This window comes from Lingula anatina, chromosome 5 (assembly GCF_051362555.1).
Source record: "Lingula anatina isolate TDL-2025a chromosome 5, LinAna3.0, whole genome shotgun sequence".
Classification (NCBI taxonomy): domain Eukaryota; kingdom Metazoa; phylum Brachiopoda; class Lingulata; order Lingulida; family Lingulidae; genus Lingula; species Lingula anatina.
The window spans coordinates 10,991,334-11,008,768 of NC_141771.1; the positions used below are offsets into that span (position 1 = coordinate 10,991,334).

At 37.0% G+C, this 17,435-nt stretch overlaps 2 protein-coding genes across 3 annotated transcripts; both read right to left on the reverse strand.

Moving 5' to 3' along the window:
* Nucleotides 1-3,922: 3,922 nt before the first annotated feature.
* On the reverse strand, nucleotides 3,923-6,584 carry LOC106165211 (uncharacterized). The gene is made up of 3 exons (XM_013543324.2): nucleotides 6,123-6,584; nucleotides 5,000-5,092; nucleotides 3,923-4,812 (listed from the first exon to the last, which is right to left on the reverse strand). The coding sequence occupies exons 1-3, from the start codon at nucleotides 6,348-6,350 to the stop codon at nucleotides 3,946-3,948; spliced, it is 1,188 nt and encodes a 395-aa protein (XP_013398778.1). The 5' UTR covers nucleotides 6,351-6,584; the 3' UTR covers nucleotides 3,923-3,945.
* A 1,195-nt stretch (nucleotides 6,585-7,779) lies between these two features.
* LOC106165199 (neurogenic differentiation factor 6) lies at nucleotides 7,780-17,170 on the reverse strand. Of its 2 annotated transcripts, XM_087013901.1 has the most exons (3): nucleotides 16,909-17,170; nucleotides 13,970-14,055; nucleotides 7,780-10,209 (listed from the first exon to the last, which is right to left on the reverse strand). In XM_087013901.1, exon 3 carries the CDS (start codon nucleotides 10,185-10,187, stop codon nucleotides 9,069-9,071), a length of 1,119 nt encoding a protein of 372 aa, XP_086870027.1. In that variant the 5' UTR covers nucleotides 10,188-10,209; nucleotides 13,970-14,055; nucleotides 16,909-17,170; the 3' UTR covers nucleotides 7,780-9,068. The 2 variants fall into 2 exon arrangements, with proteins under 2 accessions (XP_086870027.1, XP_086870026.1); XM_087013900.1 differs by lacking the exon at nucleotides 13,970-14,055 and having other exon boundaries at nucleotides 16,909-17,167.
* Between the last annotated feature and the right edge of the window lie 265 nt (nucleotides 17,171-17,435).

Below are 17,435 nucleotides of genomic sequence, written 5' to 3' on the forward strand. Positions count from 1 at the left end.
TGCCAGCTACTGTCTGATTATTGTTATGAAATTGACATTTTTGAACTCAGAAAACACCTGTTCTAATTAGAACATTTGACATTTACGCTACCCAATATATAGTAACATGTTTTGAACGAGCAAGCCCTGCTCCTGTACATATTACTTAAAGATACAGTGCTATGTTAGACGTATTTAAGTTCGGGATACTACTGCTTTTATAGTTTTTTCCTGAATAAATTTTACCATAATCATTGCAGCATACACATAGACTGAGTAAACATGTTAGTGCGTCTTTTAGTACAATCCAGCGAGAAGCTTGAATGTTAAAGTATTTTGTCTTCTCTAACGTTGTGCTGTGTCTAATCTGAAGCAATTCATTCTCAGATTACTGTGCAACTAATGCAATGCAGATTTTCACTGGTGAACATGCCAGTTTACGATGTGCACCAAATTAACCATCAATCCCTCTATGGTCGATTAGTGTACCGTATTTTTGTCAAAAAATAAAAAAAGGAATAGAAAAGGAGGCTGATTCTTTTTTTTTCTTCTGGGAAAATTGAGAATTTGATGAATTTCCAGCATTTTCCTCTTTTTCACCCCCTGCTTCTATTTCATTTCGACTTCCCTGATACTAGCTGCTCAACACTATCTCCTTTTATTACCTTTGTTTCCTTTGATGCTCAGTACAGAAAAACTATAGTCTGATATTTATTTTTACTTCACCCTACATGTACATTACGAACACAAAATTGAACTATATAAGTTATGATATTCATTTTATATAATGACATTTTTCACCGACGTCTGAGATTCAAGTAAGGTGGCCGGTCCTAGAATAAATATATCAGTAAATATATGAGACTCCGCATAAGTTCACTGAGGGATCAAAGATGAATTCTTCTAAGGAAGGGATACTTTTTAGGAGAAGATAGATATTTGAACTTAATGGAGGGCTGTGTGATCCGCTGAGCCCTCCCCCCACCACCCCCCACTCCCACCACCACCAATTTCGTGCCTCAAGTTACCCCTTGTGTCAACACTGTGTTCACTTTCTACTTTAACTTTTTAAGCAACTTCTCAGTCCTGCCAGGCAGACTCCAATCGCGAAGAGAAGTCCAATGCATTCCGATACGATCATTCCTATGGCTGCCTTGGTGCCAGGTATACCCGAACAATACTGGAAGAAGACAATACAGAGGCAATTAAATTTTGACGAAATATTTATACATGAAAACTAGTCAAAATGGCTGCCAGGGTAGACGAATATGACCAAAGTTTATTCGGACTGTAGGCACATATTTGCAAATCTTTGATTTCCATCTCTGAAACCCAAATAATACAGACGCTGCATGGAATGTATTTTTGCTTCTGTTCCCTATTAAGCTTCGTGGTTCATTCACGAAATTTATCACAGAGGCAATTATATAATGCTAGTTCGTAATAACCTGTGTGGAGAAGATAACACAAAGGACGGTTTTAGTTTTAGCAAGTCCCTAAGAATAGGGGATTATTATAAACGTTCCAATGTGTAAAAGCCGTCCCGCTTTCTATTCAAGCAATTGCAACGACGTGAATTTTAGAGAAAAACATATTTGGCAAATAATTCCGCCGAGAAGATATCATTTTTTTTTCTGCTGGACGCGGTTTACAGGTGGTATGACGTGGTGCCATAACGAGAAAGCTTCTTAATCAATTCTACAGGTAGTTTGGCCGCTTTTATTGATAAGCCTGTCCGGAACGTTTAGCTACTGAATCAATTCCTCTTAAATATGTAGTAATCAAACGCAATATTATAGAAATATTTGGTTTAATATTCGAGCCTGCGTATATCTCCCTGTGTCCAAGACAGCGGAGTTACCACCCAGAAGCCCAATTCAGTGTTTGAATTGTTTACAGCATAATGAACATGTCACTTTACAGGTGGGAAGACGGTTTGTTTGTATGACACGTGTAATTTTAATTAATTTAAATTTGAAATTGAAAATTTAAAAAATAAAAAATTGTGGATGTTATATATTAAGGCATATCACAAAATTCTTACAAGTGAAATTTATTTTAATTAAAAGACGTATTCATTTATGTGGTTTGTAAAACATATCTGATGATGATTCTTTTTATAGATATTTGATTTGATTTGTCCACCCTGAGCTTCAGAGATAACTTGACACTAACCTCTTCACTATAGCCTATCTTCATCGTGTCAAGTTACCTCTGACCACATTCGATTGCCTCCGCCGCCCGCCAATCAAATTTAAAGCCCGCACTCAATGACTCATTGAACGATCTAGCCAATGAACGCGAACGAGTCAAAGCGCGCTTTGTTCAAATCCGGACCAATCAAAGATAAGGCTGAATATCAGGGACTTGCCGTAACCTGTGGGCAGCACGCAAAATACATCATCCCTCAGTAGATAATTATGCAGGGCATCAAACTGCTCTGGTTTCAATTCCGATATACTCCATGCTTTCTTTGTGTACGGTTATGCACTCGGAACTACTCGGATGTCTCCGCACTCGACAATAACTATGTTGTTAGTATGGAGCTTGCGGAATCAGCCGAGGATTGCCGATTGACGGTCAACCAATCAGCGTTTTCACCAAACTTTGGTGAAAAATTTTGAAACATGGATTCGATTGGCTTATATAAACTAGGTCAAACTATTTTCGTCAGAGGTAACTTGACACGATGAAGATAGGCTATAGTGAAGAGGTTAGTGTCAAGTTATCTCTGAAGCTCAGGGTGGATTTGTCTGACATGAATGTGGAAATAGTTTCAGAAAACGGGTAATTCAGTTGTGATCAAGTCTGTCAGAGTGACCAAACGAAACAGTCAACAGGTAAATTTAATACTGTATGTGGATCTATCATAAATGAAAACTTTGTCTGATATAATTATATAAGGTGTGTGTGCGCATGCGTGCGCCTGTGTGTGGTGAAAAGCTGCACTCAAATCTCACTGGCATATTCATGGTTAATATTGTATATTATTATCATGTTTTCTTTACTAATAAGCAGACACTTACAGATAAAAATAAAAATAATAAAAATAAGCTGTCAATGAGAGAGGTTATTTTCGATAATAAACGATAAATGCTACTTACCCGAATGTTGCTACAGAGTACAACCAACACCTGTTCTGTTTACAAATTAAGTCACCTGTTGAGCTGCAAGTGTTATAGCAGTCTTTATAGAGACATTATGGTTTATTGTAAGTGTTAGTGGAATTTTACGTTAACTTTTACCTGCGTTTGATATCCGGCTTATCAACCGAACATTAACGTGTCTTGGTTTCTTATGGTCCGGTTTTGCTTTTTTCCTTGCGTTTTGAAATGTGATGTTTTAGTTCAAGCTTAAAAGTGGGTTGAATTATACGAAGCCACGTAGCTCCCCGCAGACCACAGGTGTGTGTTCCCATATCCTGGACACGCTTACATTGCCTGGTGTAATAATTGATTCTATTTTACCTCTAAAATCCGGGTGTTGTCCTAAAAACACATAAAATGTACATAACATTTTACCATAGAAATATTACTTTTCTTGGAAAGATAGAATCTTCTCTAAAAACCTAAAATGTCGTGAATGTTTTAACCCCCGTTCTTGAGAATTTTCCATTTTTATCGTTACGTGGGAATTCCGCCAACCGAATTCATCTCCATTACCAAACTGACTCGACAAATAAAAGAAAAGGAGATGTAACTTTATGAACGGCTTTGGATGGGTCATACCTTGATGATTTAGAATAAAGTCTTGACACATACCAAGGTAATTTAAATTTTACTACATGTTTGTTATATTAAGGTATAACGTTAATCGTACGCCTCTAAGTATCTGTGTAAATTGCGTTTGTAATAGTTGTGAATGTGTGCTCAGACATTTCATATAAAATGTGTAGTTTAATCACGTACGCCAAGAGCACAAGACCACAAATTAAGGCAAAATGTCTTGCTGAGCAGTTAAAATTTATTAAGACAGAGCCTGACACAGGCTCAAATTAAACAAACGACATATTTTAACGAGGAACAAACTTTTGATTTTGCTCTCTTCAAACCAAATCAATCTGTCATCTGAAATGTGACCGATAGGGGCGCCAGACACCAACGGGGAGACTGTTACATTAAATTTGCTCGTCTGAAATTTAGGGACATCTACTTTGGGAATTTTTGCACATTTTCCTTGTGTAATGCTACTCGGCAGATTTAACTGGTCTAAAACATCTGTAAAGTAGCCGTTTACCGCCGCAAAAGCTTTTTCCGCATTGTAGACTTGAGTGAGAGCGTAATACACGTTCCAGTCAGGATATTTTGTATAGGTCGTCTGATTGACAGCCTCCTTGCTGAACAAAAGGAATCCCCATCTTTCTGGAAGATGCATGTTTATTGCATTCTGGGAAGACCACACCCAGTTATCCTCTCTGATGTTGGGGACCTTCTCATAATGCCCGTTGACGACTCTCACGTGCCACTCAACGCGACTGAAGTTGATCCTCCACTGATCCCCATTTTTGGGAGGCGCCCTCATCCCCGTTTTCCCGTGTATCAGATCTTTAAACGGCATGGCGATTTCAGCAGTCCAGTATGTATTTTTAACTAAAGGGTCATTGACAGGACCGTCCACAAAAGTGGCTGTTTTCATGGTGGGCATTTCCCAAGAGGAATTGGGAGTTCCTCCATTTAAGTAGGGTTTGTTCAGTTCCAGGTCCCACGTGGTATTTATGGCGTTCATTTCAAATTCTTTGTAGAAATGGGTGCTTCCGCTCGGGTCAATGAAGACCTCGAAATCGTTGTCGTAAAATATTACCGAGTCGTGTTTGGTTTGATTCGCCCATACGTCCTAAAATGCAAAAAAATATTTTGTTCTTGTAAATTAATGCACCTCATAAATGATTTAAAAGTGACAAAGACGTCTCTACCAACTTTATTCTTATGTGTACGTCTCATAAAATATAAAGACATAGAAAACTCCGTGTTTGTGAATGATTATACACACTGTTTTGATATATCAGTTCTGAGATACAAACCGTTTCTTCCATAAAGGCAGCAATATACAGGTAGTTCTCGTCCCATCGCATCTTGGCTCTTGTGGTAAACCTTGGTTTTGGGAAAGATGGGCCCTGAAATTATGAATAAATTACTTATTATAAAAGACGAGTCAGTACTCAATTTATTGATTATCTAGCAAAATTTTAAATATTTATTAGTCAGATTTTTTGTTGCTGTCATTTTATATCGATTAATTAATTAATATATATTTATTTATATTACAAAATGGCTAATTAAAAAGTTTATTTTTGGATCACCTTTCCTATAGTTTTTCCTTGGTCATTTTCACCTTTGCCATTAATTTAAAACCATGTATTTAAAATTGTTTGAAAAATCAATTATCAATTCACTCCATCCGTTTTGTCACTCGATCAAGCGCTCATGCTATTGTTTCAAAACGGTATATCTGATTCATATTATGCTCGTCAGTAGCTTCCTTCCGAACTGTCATTTTGCATTATTATTATTATTATTATTATTATTATTATTATTATTATTATTATTATTATTGGTGGACCCAAAATAAGAGTTATCTTATCAAGGGAGAAAGGCAATCGCCCTGCTGTTAAGTCATCCCCTAAAGGATGAACCAACATTTTTCTTGGCGTACAGAATCGCGTCAATCACTGAGTAACAGTAATCTAAAAGACACAGGGTGTAGACGAATGAGCAGGACGACATATTTTCTTACAGGTGGAAATATTGCCCACTGCATACTAGCATACTGAGACAGCATTCTCAACCACACATACTTATATAACCACACTGTGTAATAATTGTGTTTTTACATTGATCCAGTGATAGGCATGGCAGACCACTGGGACATGCAATACGACGTAGCCTTCATTTGATTCATTTCATACTTAAAATATGAATTATAAACAAAATGTTTAACACATTAAAAATACATAATGACAAAAGAAAATGAAAACACCTGTCTGCAAGAAAGGTCAATGCCCATTCTACTAGTATTACTAAAATCTATCTAACTCTCATCCTGTACTGGAAAGTCGCTACATGTAGGCCTACGTTTGCTCCTCTATTACCGCTGCAGCTATAAAGTACATGTATGGCCAGCGGCTATTTAAAACGGTCACTGACCTGTATGTCCATAAATTCATCTGTCCATGCCACTTTGCTCCAGGCGTCTTCGTCCACCTTGCCGTCCACGTTAATGATCTCCCCAGCGTTCAAGTGGTACGCCGTGTAGTGTTTGGGATATGGGAAATTACAATCAGAAGACGCCGAAACTGACGACAGCGTCCCAAGGTAACCCAATGTGGTTATAAATGGACTGATAAAAAATATCAAGTTCCAGCAACACACCATATTCGTCTAGATTCACAATATGACTTGGTTTGTATTATAACTGTAGCCTACTGCTTCTCCAGGTAGAGCAGCTTTTGCCAGGAAAGTCTTATTCCGTAGTGCAGAAGACCCGTTATTGTCGTTGGTTATTCTAAATGTGACTTGAACGTGAAAACTCTAACTGGCTGTTGATAAGCACCAACTGCCGTTGATAAATATAAACTTGGCGATACTGACTGCAAATGTGACCAAACTAGAACAAGTTGAACATTAAGTTCACGTGTAGGTTGAAATGGGTCATACAAGTTTACATATTAACTACAGCGAGCTGGGATGTTAACAGAGCTGTTTTTATGACGCTGGCTTGATGTTTTGTCTAAACGTAGCTCGCCGTGATTATTGTACTGCTTTTGTTCAATTTACTAAGAACTCTACAAGAATGCCCCACAACAGAGAAAAGTATCAAAATCCCAATTTGCCAACGTGACTGTACTGCGTAGATTTATTATCAAACGTCTTAGAAGAACACCAATTAACAGCGGTAGTCTGTCCTAAATGTTAGGTAAAATACACATAAATTGCGTAGACTTGGCTTGGAAAGCCTACTGATTCACGCCAACGTGTTTTATAAATTACAAAACTCGCGGATTCGTAGGCCCAAGATTTATCATGCCATGGTCGGATGTCAAAAGGATTGGAAGCGTGCTGTTGTTGAGCCGTTATAAATAAACCAATATCTGTACATTGCATATCTTGAATTCATATAGTTCCTCCGATTATCATACTGTGCATTAGGTGCGTAGATGTACTAAGCTGATAGCGCATTATTTCAGGTGACTTGATAATAGGTGTGATTACTGTTGTGATAGGTGAGAAGTGATTGTGGTGGGATCGTTGCTACAGAGTGGCGTATTGGCCATTGACCAACAGGCAGTCAGATATGTTCAATTGGACTCGGGTCTGGAGAACAGAGCTTTTTTTTACGTATGGATAGAACTTTTACTAAAGCCTGGGTTTCCATCGGCACTGTACGATGATTAATTAATTAATTCATTCATTTATTTTTGACGTCGCAACGACGAGTTTGTTTACGTAATGTGCAGGTGCTTTGTCATTTTTTGACATGACCTTGAGGGCAGCTCGAGAAAAAACGGTTTGCCGGTTGAAAAGCGATCATGCAGATCGGCCCTTTCAGTCTTAGCGCAGTTGCTGTATTCCTCCTGCCATCTTGATAGTCTGAGATGGTAGGTTTTGTAGCTCAAAACCTTTTTTTTGCGACAAAATATGAAAAGATCAGAACGTATTTTTTTCAGAAAAGTTTATCAATTATGTCTTTCTTGGGTTTTGTCCTTTACCATGGTAAAGTGAAATTACGACATCACTTTTTTTGCTCGCGGAACAGTATCTTTTATACTTTAGATTTATATTATACACAAAAAGACCAAAAATCTTTTATAAAACATGACATGTATTTATTTTCTATAACGAAGTTGAAAACTAAACAGTTTACTCACAATAAATACATAAAAATCAATAAGTTAATATATAAGATATATAAGAAATAAATTAACGCGAAATAAATAACTTTAATGACATACGATATCTGCTACGGAACACTGACACATTTGAATAACGTATAAACTGACTGTTCGGCTTTTCTTGTCACGTGGCTGTGGCGAACTGTGCCCAGTAAAGTGCTTGTTGAATTTGCCATAATCATAATCATATGAAAATTTTTTTAAATGATTGTCTTCTAACATTAATTCTGAGAAAAAAATATGTTATCCAATGGGCTTCCTACATAAAAAATTGGTCTATTTCTATGGTAAACATAGATTTTGTTCTGCAAATATAACCAGCACTGACTTTATTTCTTATCGTCCCATATCTCCAATGTAATTATTTGTATTAATTAACTGGAAAACTTCACTCTACCAAGAATTTGATGAGACAGTACCTCCTTACGGTGCTCCACAGCACCAGTGAATATTGTTATCAAGTTAAATACACATTAGGTGTATTTCATATTTGAAACAAGTGCCCTAGAGAGATCACACTTTTTTAAATAATCAGTCCGTCATACAAATGTAAATTTGTTAAAATATATATTATCTTATAATGGCATAGCGTTGTGCTTTGTAAAAATATGTTTTCACTGGGATTTAAATATTTGATTTCATTGCTCGTACCCCGCATAAGAGTTCACGACCGGTATCAACAGCTTAATATGTTGATTATTTCTTCATTTTTATGATAATTAGTAAATGATAAAAAAAATACCATTAGAAATTGCAGCATTTTCTTTATCTTAAAGGGATAACAGCTCTTCATATTAGATTCAAAATTCATCCATAAATATGAATTGTAAAATAGCACAAAGAAATATAATTAATTCCATTTTACCACTAAAACAGCAGTTATCGCAATTATTCTGAAATCTGTGCTTGCCATCAGACCACGTTGACCTTCAGAGATGGCTTCCCTCCGTAATAATCTCTAAACAGATTATTACAAAAAAAAAAAATTAAAAAAAAAAAAAAAACAATCGACTAACTTTGAACGTCGGAACGGATTAATTAACCATTGGTAATTGTGAGAACATCGTCGTTTACTCCTAGAAAATTCATTTTATGGCACGTTTTATGACATATGAAGAGGTGTTATCCCTTAAAGAGTGACATTTGCCCCTAAAACGTACATTTAATTTAAAGTGATCGTGTAAACCATATAATGTTCCTTCTAAAATGATTCCTCAAACAGGGTAGTGGTTGTCTGCAAGAGGTGAAGGTCACTTTCATTCATAGAATCCGAATCAAAATCTTCTAAATCTTCTAAAAGTACGTCTGCTCCGGAGTCGTTTAGGGGAGAATGTCCGATTGGCTGCATATGAAATCCCATTTGGAAGTTACCATGGTAACCAGCATGAGTCGTGGTTCCTATTGGTAAGGTAGCCTCTTGGTTGGTTCCGTAAACTGGGCTCCCATTGGTCGGAACTGGCTGTTGCTGTTGTTGTTGTTGCTGCTGCTGTTGCTGGGGGTGATGTCTTGGAAACGCGTATTGTCCATAAGATGGCATGGCATTATTAGGGGAATTGGAATGTGGATTCTGTTGGAAAGATCCATACTTGGAAGGATTATATTGGTCATAAGGAATGCTTTGAATATCGGAATTATTCCGTTGCGCATGCGTAGGGAATGTCGTGGGGAATGTAACAGGAGAAATAGCACCGTGGTAGTCAAAGGCAGTCGGCAGAGTGCCCCCGTTCAACGAAGGTAGGGCGTGCACGTGCTCAGTCATTAAGGCTCGTGGAGAAAGTCTCAGTGTCCCGGCTACTAGATTCATTGTATTTTGAGACAGTCCCTTCGATAAGGCCTTTGCAAATGCGATGTCATCCGGTCGTCTGCCAGTTTTTAGGATTTCCGATAAGGCACAAATGTAGTTGCTAGCTAGGCGCAAAGTTTCTATTTTAGAAAGTTTTTGGGTCTTGGAGTAGCACGGAACATGACAACGCAGGTCATCCAAGGCTGAATTTAAACCATGCATTCGATTACGCTCCCTCGCGTTAGCTTTAACTCGTCGCACGCGCAACTTGGCAACCCTCGCTTTGGTCATTTTCTTTTTCTTCGGACCTCTCTTTTTCGGTTGCTTTTTGCCTTCCGGTTCCGTGTTTTCGTTGCACTTTTCGTTTTCGGCCATTTTTTCCTCATTGCCTATGTCCCGCTTTCCGTCCTCCTCGTCGTCTTCCATGTCGTCTGCTTCTATGATATCTTTGGCGTAAATTTCCAGCGTGTCGTCTGCGCCAAGACCAGAATCGTCTGCGGAAGTACCACACGGTCTGGTTTTGGTTTTGATGGGCATTTTCCGCTGAAATGTCTTCTTCCTAAAAGTAAAAATATATAGACAATGTAAAAGGGTTGTTTTTAGAATCGTCAATTTGATATATGATACGTAAGGTCTTTACAAATGTATTTCATTGATTACTTTTGGGTTTCTACTGAAGCAGTCAAAGGATAGTCTGAGATATACATACTGGGGCACTTGCGTAGAGATTAACAGCCTACGTTTTATGTCATTTAAAACTCCAAAAACATATTTCATTGACTAATAAGAAAAGGCTGGCGCATTTTAAACGGTGTTTTTATATAGGTTTTAATTGTTTGAAGCGAATGCACGCCGTGATCGTTTCTGCCATTCTCCATGCGTCATGTTATGACAGCTACATTCTAAAGCACAACAAATGTCAAATTGACGTTGGTGGCTTGTTTGTTTCTTTTGCTCGGTCACAGCAACTGTCAGTATCAACCAATCGACACATGACCCACCACCTACGGCAATATTCAATCAGAATCATGGGCCCATTGTTGTTTACGCACTCGAATCAACCCGATAGATAGACCCTTAACTCATCCAACTGACATCCATTGTGTGACACGGCTAATTTATGGATCCTGGACTGATTAACTTTGATCTAACTGAATTACACCCTCTGATCACTCGAACCACTTCTGTCCTAGACAAACATGATAGCAACCGGGTAATGGTCGGACGTATCGCTGCCATTCATTCTCCGCATTAACCAAGATATAGCCGCGATAGTAATTCGATTATGTTAACGACGCGTCGAGACAATGTGCTTGCACGTGGCTCCTCTTGGGGAACTCTTCAATAGATACGTTAATGAGGTAGAATTTCACCTTCTCATTTAAGGTGATTCAATCCCCTTGTCCGTGCAATAGAGGAGAAAATAGTTCTATTATAAAACGTAATTAGATTTATGAATTAAGGAAACAACTTAGTCATTATCGTTATAGCTGAGTAATGGAAGAGCATAATGACGAAACACCACGTACAGAGACACATAGCATTTGCGGTCTATTTTATGGAAATCCCAATTTAATTGAAAGAAGGATTAGACCTCGTAATTTAAGGTTATATTTATGCAATAAACGCTGACATGCTGCCGTACGATGTTTAAGTAGGGTTTAAGAAAGCGAATCAACTTAACGGCAAGTGCAAGATGTTGATAATGTAGTCACGCTTCAATCCTGCAATAAAATTCTTGACAACATACAGAGTACATCAATAGCTGGTACAACTGCATGTAATCGAACAAATTAAAGGGATATAACCAATGTCAGCATTAATGCAGATGTTAAAGATGGTCAATTTGTTGATTTATTTGTTAACAACAGTGTTCTCTGGGTCAACTCTCGGGAGGGGGGGGGGGCGTATGAAAGGCCTTGATGTGGGCGAATTGAGCGGCTCTTTCTCTATAGTCACCCACCACCACTACCACTCCCGATTGTTGTCAAGTGCAAAACACAAGACTAAATTAGTCCCGATTCCATTTATGCATTAAATGTTCCCACCGGAGGCAAATCGGGGTAAATAATAAAGGGATGGAATATTATGTTTGGGAATAAAATAGCTATAATAAGGTGGTGTGAAATATAATTAAATGAGATAAAATGGAATAAGACAGATATGAACTGATTTGAAATAAAAATCTGTACGCATTCCTGCAAGCTCCAAACCGAACTGTCTATGTAGTCGTTTAAGTATCACAAAGTAAACTTTCCAATGGCGCGATATGAAGCCAAACAATGCAATATGTCCGTTGCTAACATTCACCTTTGTTGTTTTCGCAGTTCGTGAACTTTTCGACGGAAACGTCTTTTATTTGACTTGACAAATTACCAATAATTGCCTTCACCTACTTCGTATTTCTCTCGCGTGATTACAAATCAACAATAATAATAACTGTAATCACTAAATTGTACTTTTGTAGCTGTTTGGAAAATTGGGGCTAATGTTGATAATCATATTTCAGCAAGGTATGATTTTAATCTGTTCGTTTTGACAGGTAGCGGTTGACATTTTTTCCTGCACGACATAGAGCGTCACGCAAACATGGTGTGTTTTCTCGTCTCATTTTGACCTTCAACTTTATCTTGCCGTGACACAAGATGAGATCTAGCTACATCGGGCCTAGCTTTGAATGACACTTATTTTTGTGTGTATATGGGCTTTTTGTTAACTTTTAGTGTCACTTAATTTAATCATCCTCAGTATGATTATTATTATTTATTCAAAATCACCACCGAAGGGTTGGAATTTTATTTCATAACTTGAATACAATAAGATATTGAAAGGTATATCGGGAACAATCTAAATTCCTAACATCTCTTAAAATCTGCGCGCACCTACAAGTTTGCCAATTATTTATCGTTTTGGTATCATATTATTAGGAATTTTTATATCCCTGAAGAGTCGTTCACATCAGATTAACATTTTACCCTGAAATAATCGAAATGATTCACCAGTCAAGCTGTATTCAAATAGTAAGATAAATTCCTTTTTTAATCTTATGTTATGAATTTGAAAATAACTGCTTAGTTTACACTGAGATATTGGTTTGTATTAGTATGGACATATAGAGTGCTTGCGCCATTCATTTTATACCAATTTAAGAACTATGGACCAGAATACTCTTGCTTTTTAGACACACATAAAGCCACATCGTGACCGAAATCTAGTATAATGTATTAACCACTTTTTAGTAATTTGATGCAGACGCTAGTGTCAAACACTGTATACAAAGTCTTCATATTAAAGAAGAGACATGCCGATATCAAAATCCTAAATATTTTCTGATGCAGACTAATAATCTTGAAGAAGACGCACGAGCATGCGCACGTGCGCACACGCAAACACACACGCCAAACTGTGGGAACAAGCGTAATCCTGTCCTTACTTGACAAGAAGTTGGGTTTTTCTTTTTACTTGTTTAGCATCATTATCATTATCTTTATCATCATTGAAATCTTTACTTATTAAGACGCATTTCATGCCACGGGCTGTCTTATTATGTTTTTGTTTATCTTATTTTCATGCGAAGAAGGGAAAAATACAAAAAATTGTATTTATAAGAAATTTAACCTTGTACCTGCATTCATAAATCTCACGAATAATACCACACTCTTGAAAACTAATCTGAATTATCACAAAATCTAATAAAATCATTTATCATATGCTTCTTTTGAGCACTGTTTGGTGGATCCTAGCTTCTACAAAAACACACGAAAAAAAAAAAAGAAAAAATAAGTTAGCTGCACACACGAGTCATCGCTTTCAAAGTCTTTTGTCGGCAGAGAATAATTTGCTTACATCAGCACTATCGCCTTGTTTCATCTTCGCATAAGCGCAGAATGATGCGGTCCCCGGGGCTGTTCCGCATTCCCCTGGGGCCGGCGGATCACTGACTGTGACACTAAAGGTTTTGATTGGCTGTGTATGGTGCCTGACCTTTTGACCCCCAGGGATCTACAAAGGCTTAATAGTTATCATGGGTTTCTTCCTCAGGTGTATGATATTATCTTTTTTCCAGTAATTACATTATAGATAATATTGACAAGATAGCAACGGATTAGAAAAAAGACGATAAAAAAACAAAATGATATGTCTCATAAGGCGGTATCGAGTTAGCGAGACAAACGAAAAGCGGCCGTCACACTAATTAACCTGTCCCTTGTAAAATGCATCTCAATTCACCAAATCTCTTATAAGTAAGGATTCAGAATTCAGATAAGTAACCTCTTACTCTGATAATTATCATTTGACATATCTAATTAACTTTTTACCTTTTTTACGTACTGGTACACAAACTGCTGTGTGTGCTGTTTACTATCAGATCTGTATATTTTCACAAGATTCAGCCGGTGCAAACCTTAAAAAATAAAATAAAATCCTCACTTATGATCGGTCTATGTCAATCTGTCCTGTCACCAAGAAAATCCAAATTGACCGCGCATAAAATGTAAACCTTGCGTTGTTCTCTGTAACACGTGCACTTCTTGGAATAAAAATAATTCACGTTTACCTAAGTACACGAGAGTACGTCTTTGTAGAGATTGTGCAATAAATAAATAAATAGATAAATAAAAAAAAATTAAGAAGCGGCCACCTGGCAGAAACATTAAATCTAACAAATGTTCTTTTGTTTTTCCGGCACGCCTCCAGATAGCAGACTGTATAAGTGTTTAATAATGAGGCCCCAAGGGGGCATATCTAAAGTGAGGGACAGTTGGAAACACCCAAGGGATCCCCTATCGCTAAAAGGGCAGAGATACAGAGTTGTGAGCGGTTTGCCTAGCGACACAAGATGGATTACCCCTACAAATCTGTCCTTTTGTGATGCTAATAAGATCATGGCAAAATGGGTTTTTTATACCGATATATTCTGCCCTGAGTCGTTACTTTTTATCAGATAAGGTGGGATTTTTTCATCATCTCGATGACTAACTTCATTTTGCTTTTCACAAGTTTCTTGATCCTTATTACTCACTACATGTCAAGGCACAGGCCTGTGTATTAACATGTTTTATCTAATTAAGCTAATTATGTAACTGCACAGAATAATCTCTATTTGCCCTGTAAAAATTCTGAATTTCTTTGTTACGCAGTATATTAGTGAAAACGCAATTAATTGTGTTAGTTAAATTTCATAATTGCAAAGGGCATTGTTTATTAGTTGTTTATATGTATATTGGATCGACGACCACTGCCTTAATAATGTAAAAACACTCCTTATAAATTTGTTTTTTAATTAATAGACTTGTTGAGTTGCTACTTTTTAAAAAATAGTTCATGATGCCATTCTCTTCACGTATCACTGCATTGTGATCACAAGTAAATAAAGTATAGCCCCTATACTTGTAAGGCATATAGATATATACTTCACATTCATATTTAATAAATATCATAATAAATTTTATGCAATTTATTTCCATTTTTTCTTTTGTTTTCTGTTACCTACCAAAACATTATCCAATTAACTATAATTACCTGTAATTATCAGTCATGACAGATTTGTCGTTCAATTTCTCTCCCGCTCACCATAATGCTGACATAATTTCCCTGACAGTTATAGATCTGTACTCAGACCTTTGTATTGCAAATGTAAAGTTAAACCTCTCATGATTCACATTTCTTTCTGGGTCAAAAATAACCATTTGGCAATTCTAAAAACAAACAAACAACAACAACAAAAAGAATGGTTATATTGTATATTAACGGACACGGCGTTGCATGAAATGGACAGCATCACACACACACAAACACAAACACACGCACACAGACTGAGAGAGAGAGAGGGAGAGAGAGAGAGAGAGAAAGAGAGGCACCAAACTGCGTTTTTACTTAATGATGACTTTTTGTAACAAGCAAAAAAATGTAAATATTTTATCCGTTTTATATTGGTCAGATACTTAGCAGTAGGCGCGCTTTATTTCAAATTTGTAGCTGTAAAAAGTTATTTGGGCTCAATTTTACCAACAAAAATAGTATTAGTAAATCTACACCTTTACTAATACGGGGCAATTATAGTTAAACAAAACTGAAATATTTCGGAAAAAATTCCACTGATTACACCTTTTAAGCATTTTACAAGTACAAATGTCTATGTGATTAAAATTTTGATTGTCACCAGAAAGAAAAAATATATAGGAAGTGCAAGTGGATCATGAGAATTTAAGGACAGTAAATAAATGTAGAATTCGCAAATAGTCCTAATAAATACAACCACTTACTTAAAAACTGCTTCAGAAATTAAGTTTGTATCATTTACATTTATGTGGCATCTATCACCAAATATTATCAAGTATTATCAAATTAAACAAATATGATTCATACCATCAGTTCTAATTAAGATGTTGCCATACCCCAATCTATACATGACTCAGACACGTGTCGGTCAAGTAGGTCTATAGTGTCCAGAGTATGGTCAGATGAGAGCTACCCTTTCTTCACAAAAAAAAAAAACAAAAAAAAAAAAAAACTGACCAGTTTTCTTTTAATGCCAAGATTTACATTTTCCACTTTGATATAGGCCCAATGACGTGGGGATTAAATATCTTTTGAAATAAAGAATAAAAGTAGAAAATAGAGTAAAGCTTGAGATTTTATACTGTAAGTTGCACTTTTTTCACTTAAACGGGTGCATTTTTCCTTTCCCTCTTGTTAACTTTGAATATGAATAAATAAACGTACTGTATCAAGCACACTGGAAAAGTTTTCACCCATGATCAGCAAGCTTCCTAAATCATCTTACTCCTATTCTGTATGAACAATAATGCAGCCATTAAACCATGCAAAACACGTTGATGTGTATGTAAATAATAATTTTCTTGATAATAGTGATATATCAAATCTGAAATTCTATTACAAGCGTTGAATAATACTGCGACCCATATCACACTAAAAACAACTTGGGTCAACTCGCTAAAGACTTTTCAAAAATATAAACAATGTTTTAAAATGCCACAATTCTTGGAAATGGAATTTCCTGGAATTTTGAAACAACTCAGCTGTGAAGATGCGGAGTGAGAGAAAGAGAACTCGTTCGGAGCACATCGGCATTTCACAAATTTAAGATAAAATCGACAACAAAAAGGTTTTGAATACACTACGCAATATCAGAAATGTGTGGAATAGCCTTTAACACAAAGTGGACACGTTGGAGAGGCCAGCATTATCAAAATGACCCACACTTTTCAGTAAGATAACGAAAAAAATCACTTACGTCTGTCTTAGATGTAGTCACACTTCTGGCACGCGCACGGCACGCGTCCGACTGACGTCGCTATCCACGCGAACACATCCTACCACTGAGGCTGCAGGCGGCGGAGGCACTGGGTACTCTACGATATCTATACTAGAACTGTGCGTTCTTCAGTCCGTGCTCGTCCATATAAATTGTACTGAGATAAGACACTGCCAGATCTTAACATATGTCACGTTTTCTTCGAGCTCCCCAGTGGCTATTATCATGGAAATATTCGATTGGCAGGAGCTGCCGTAAGCCCCGCCCACCTTGAAGGGCCCCATCTGTCAGCTTTTCAGTGGTGGGACTCGGGAGAGCTTGTCTTGATCTGTCCACTCACAGGACACAGTAGCCAATCAAAAGGATTGTCAGCTCACGTGCTTAGGCATACTGTCTTCTCTCCCTTGGTCTTGGATTGTGTACTGTTTGTTTATTTATTTATGATAATAATAATTATTATTTTTGTAATTGTTAAGAGAAAGATAGGTCTAAAGATTTGGCCTCTC

Excerpts from the sequence above, each read along its gene's own strand:
- LOC106165199 (XM_087013901.1), bottom strand. The coding sequence starts at position 10,187 with ATGCCCATCAAAACCAAAACCAGACCGTGTGGTACTTCCGCAGACGAT.
- LOC106165211 (XM_013543324.2), bottom strand. The coding sequence starts at position 6,350 with ATGGTGTGTTGCTGGAACTTGATATTTTTTATCAGTCCATTTATAACC. Across the intron at positions 5,093-6,122 it reads ATGAATTTATGGACATACAG|GGCCCATCTTTCCCAAAACC; the intron begins GTCAGTGACCGT and ends TCATAATTTCAG. Across the intron at positions 4,813-4,999 it reads CTGCCTTTATGGAAGAAACG|GACGTATGGGCGAATCAAAC; the intron begins GTTTGTATCTCA and ends TTTGCATTTTAG.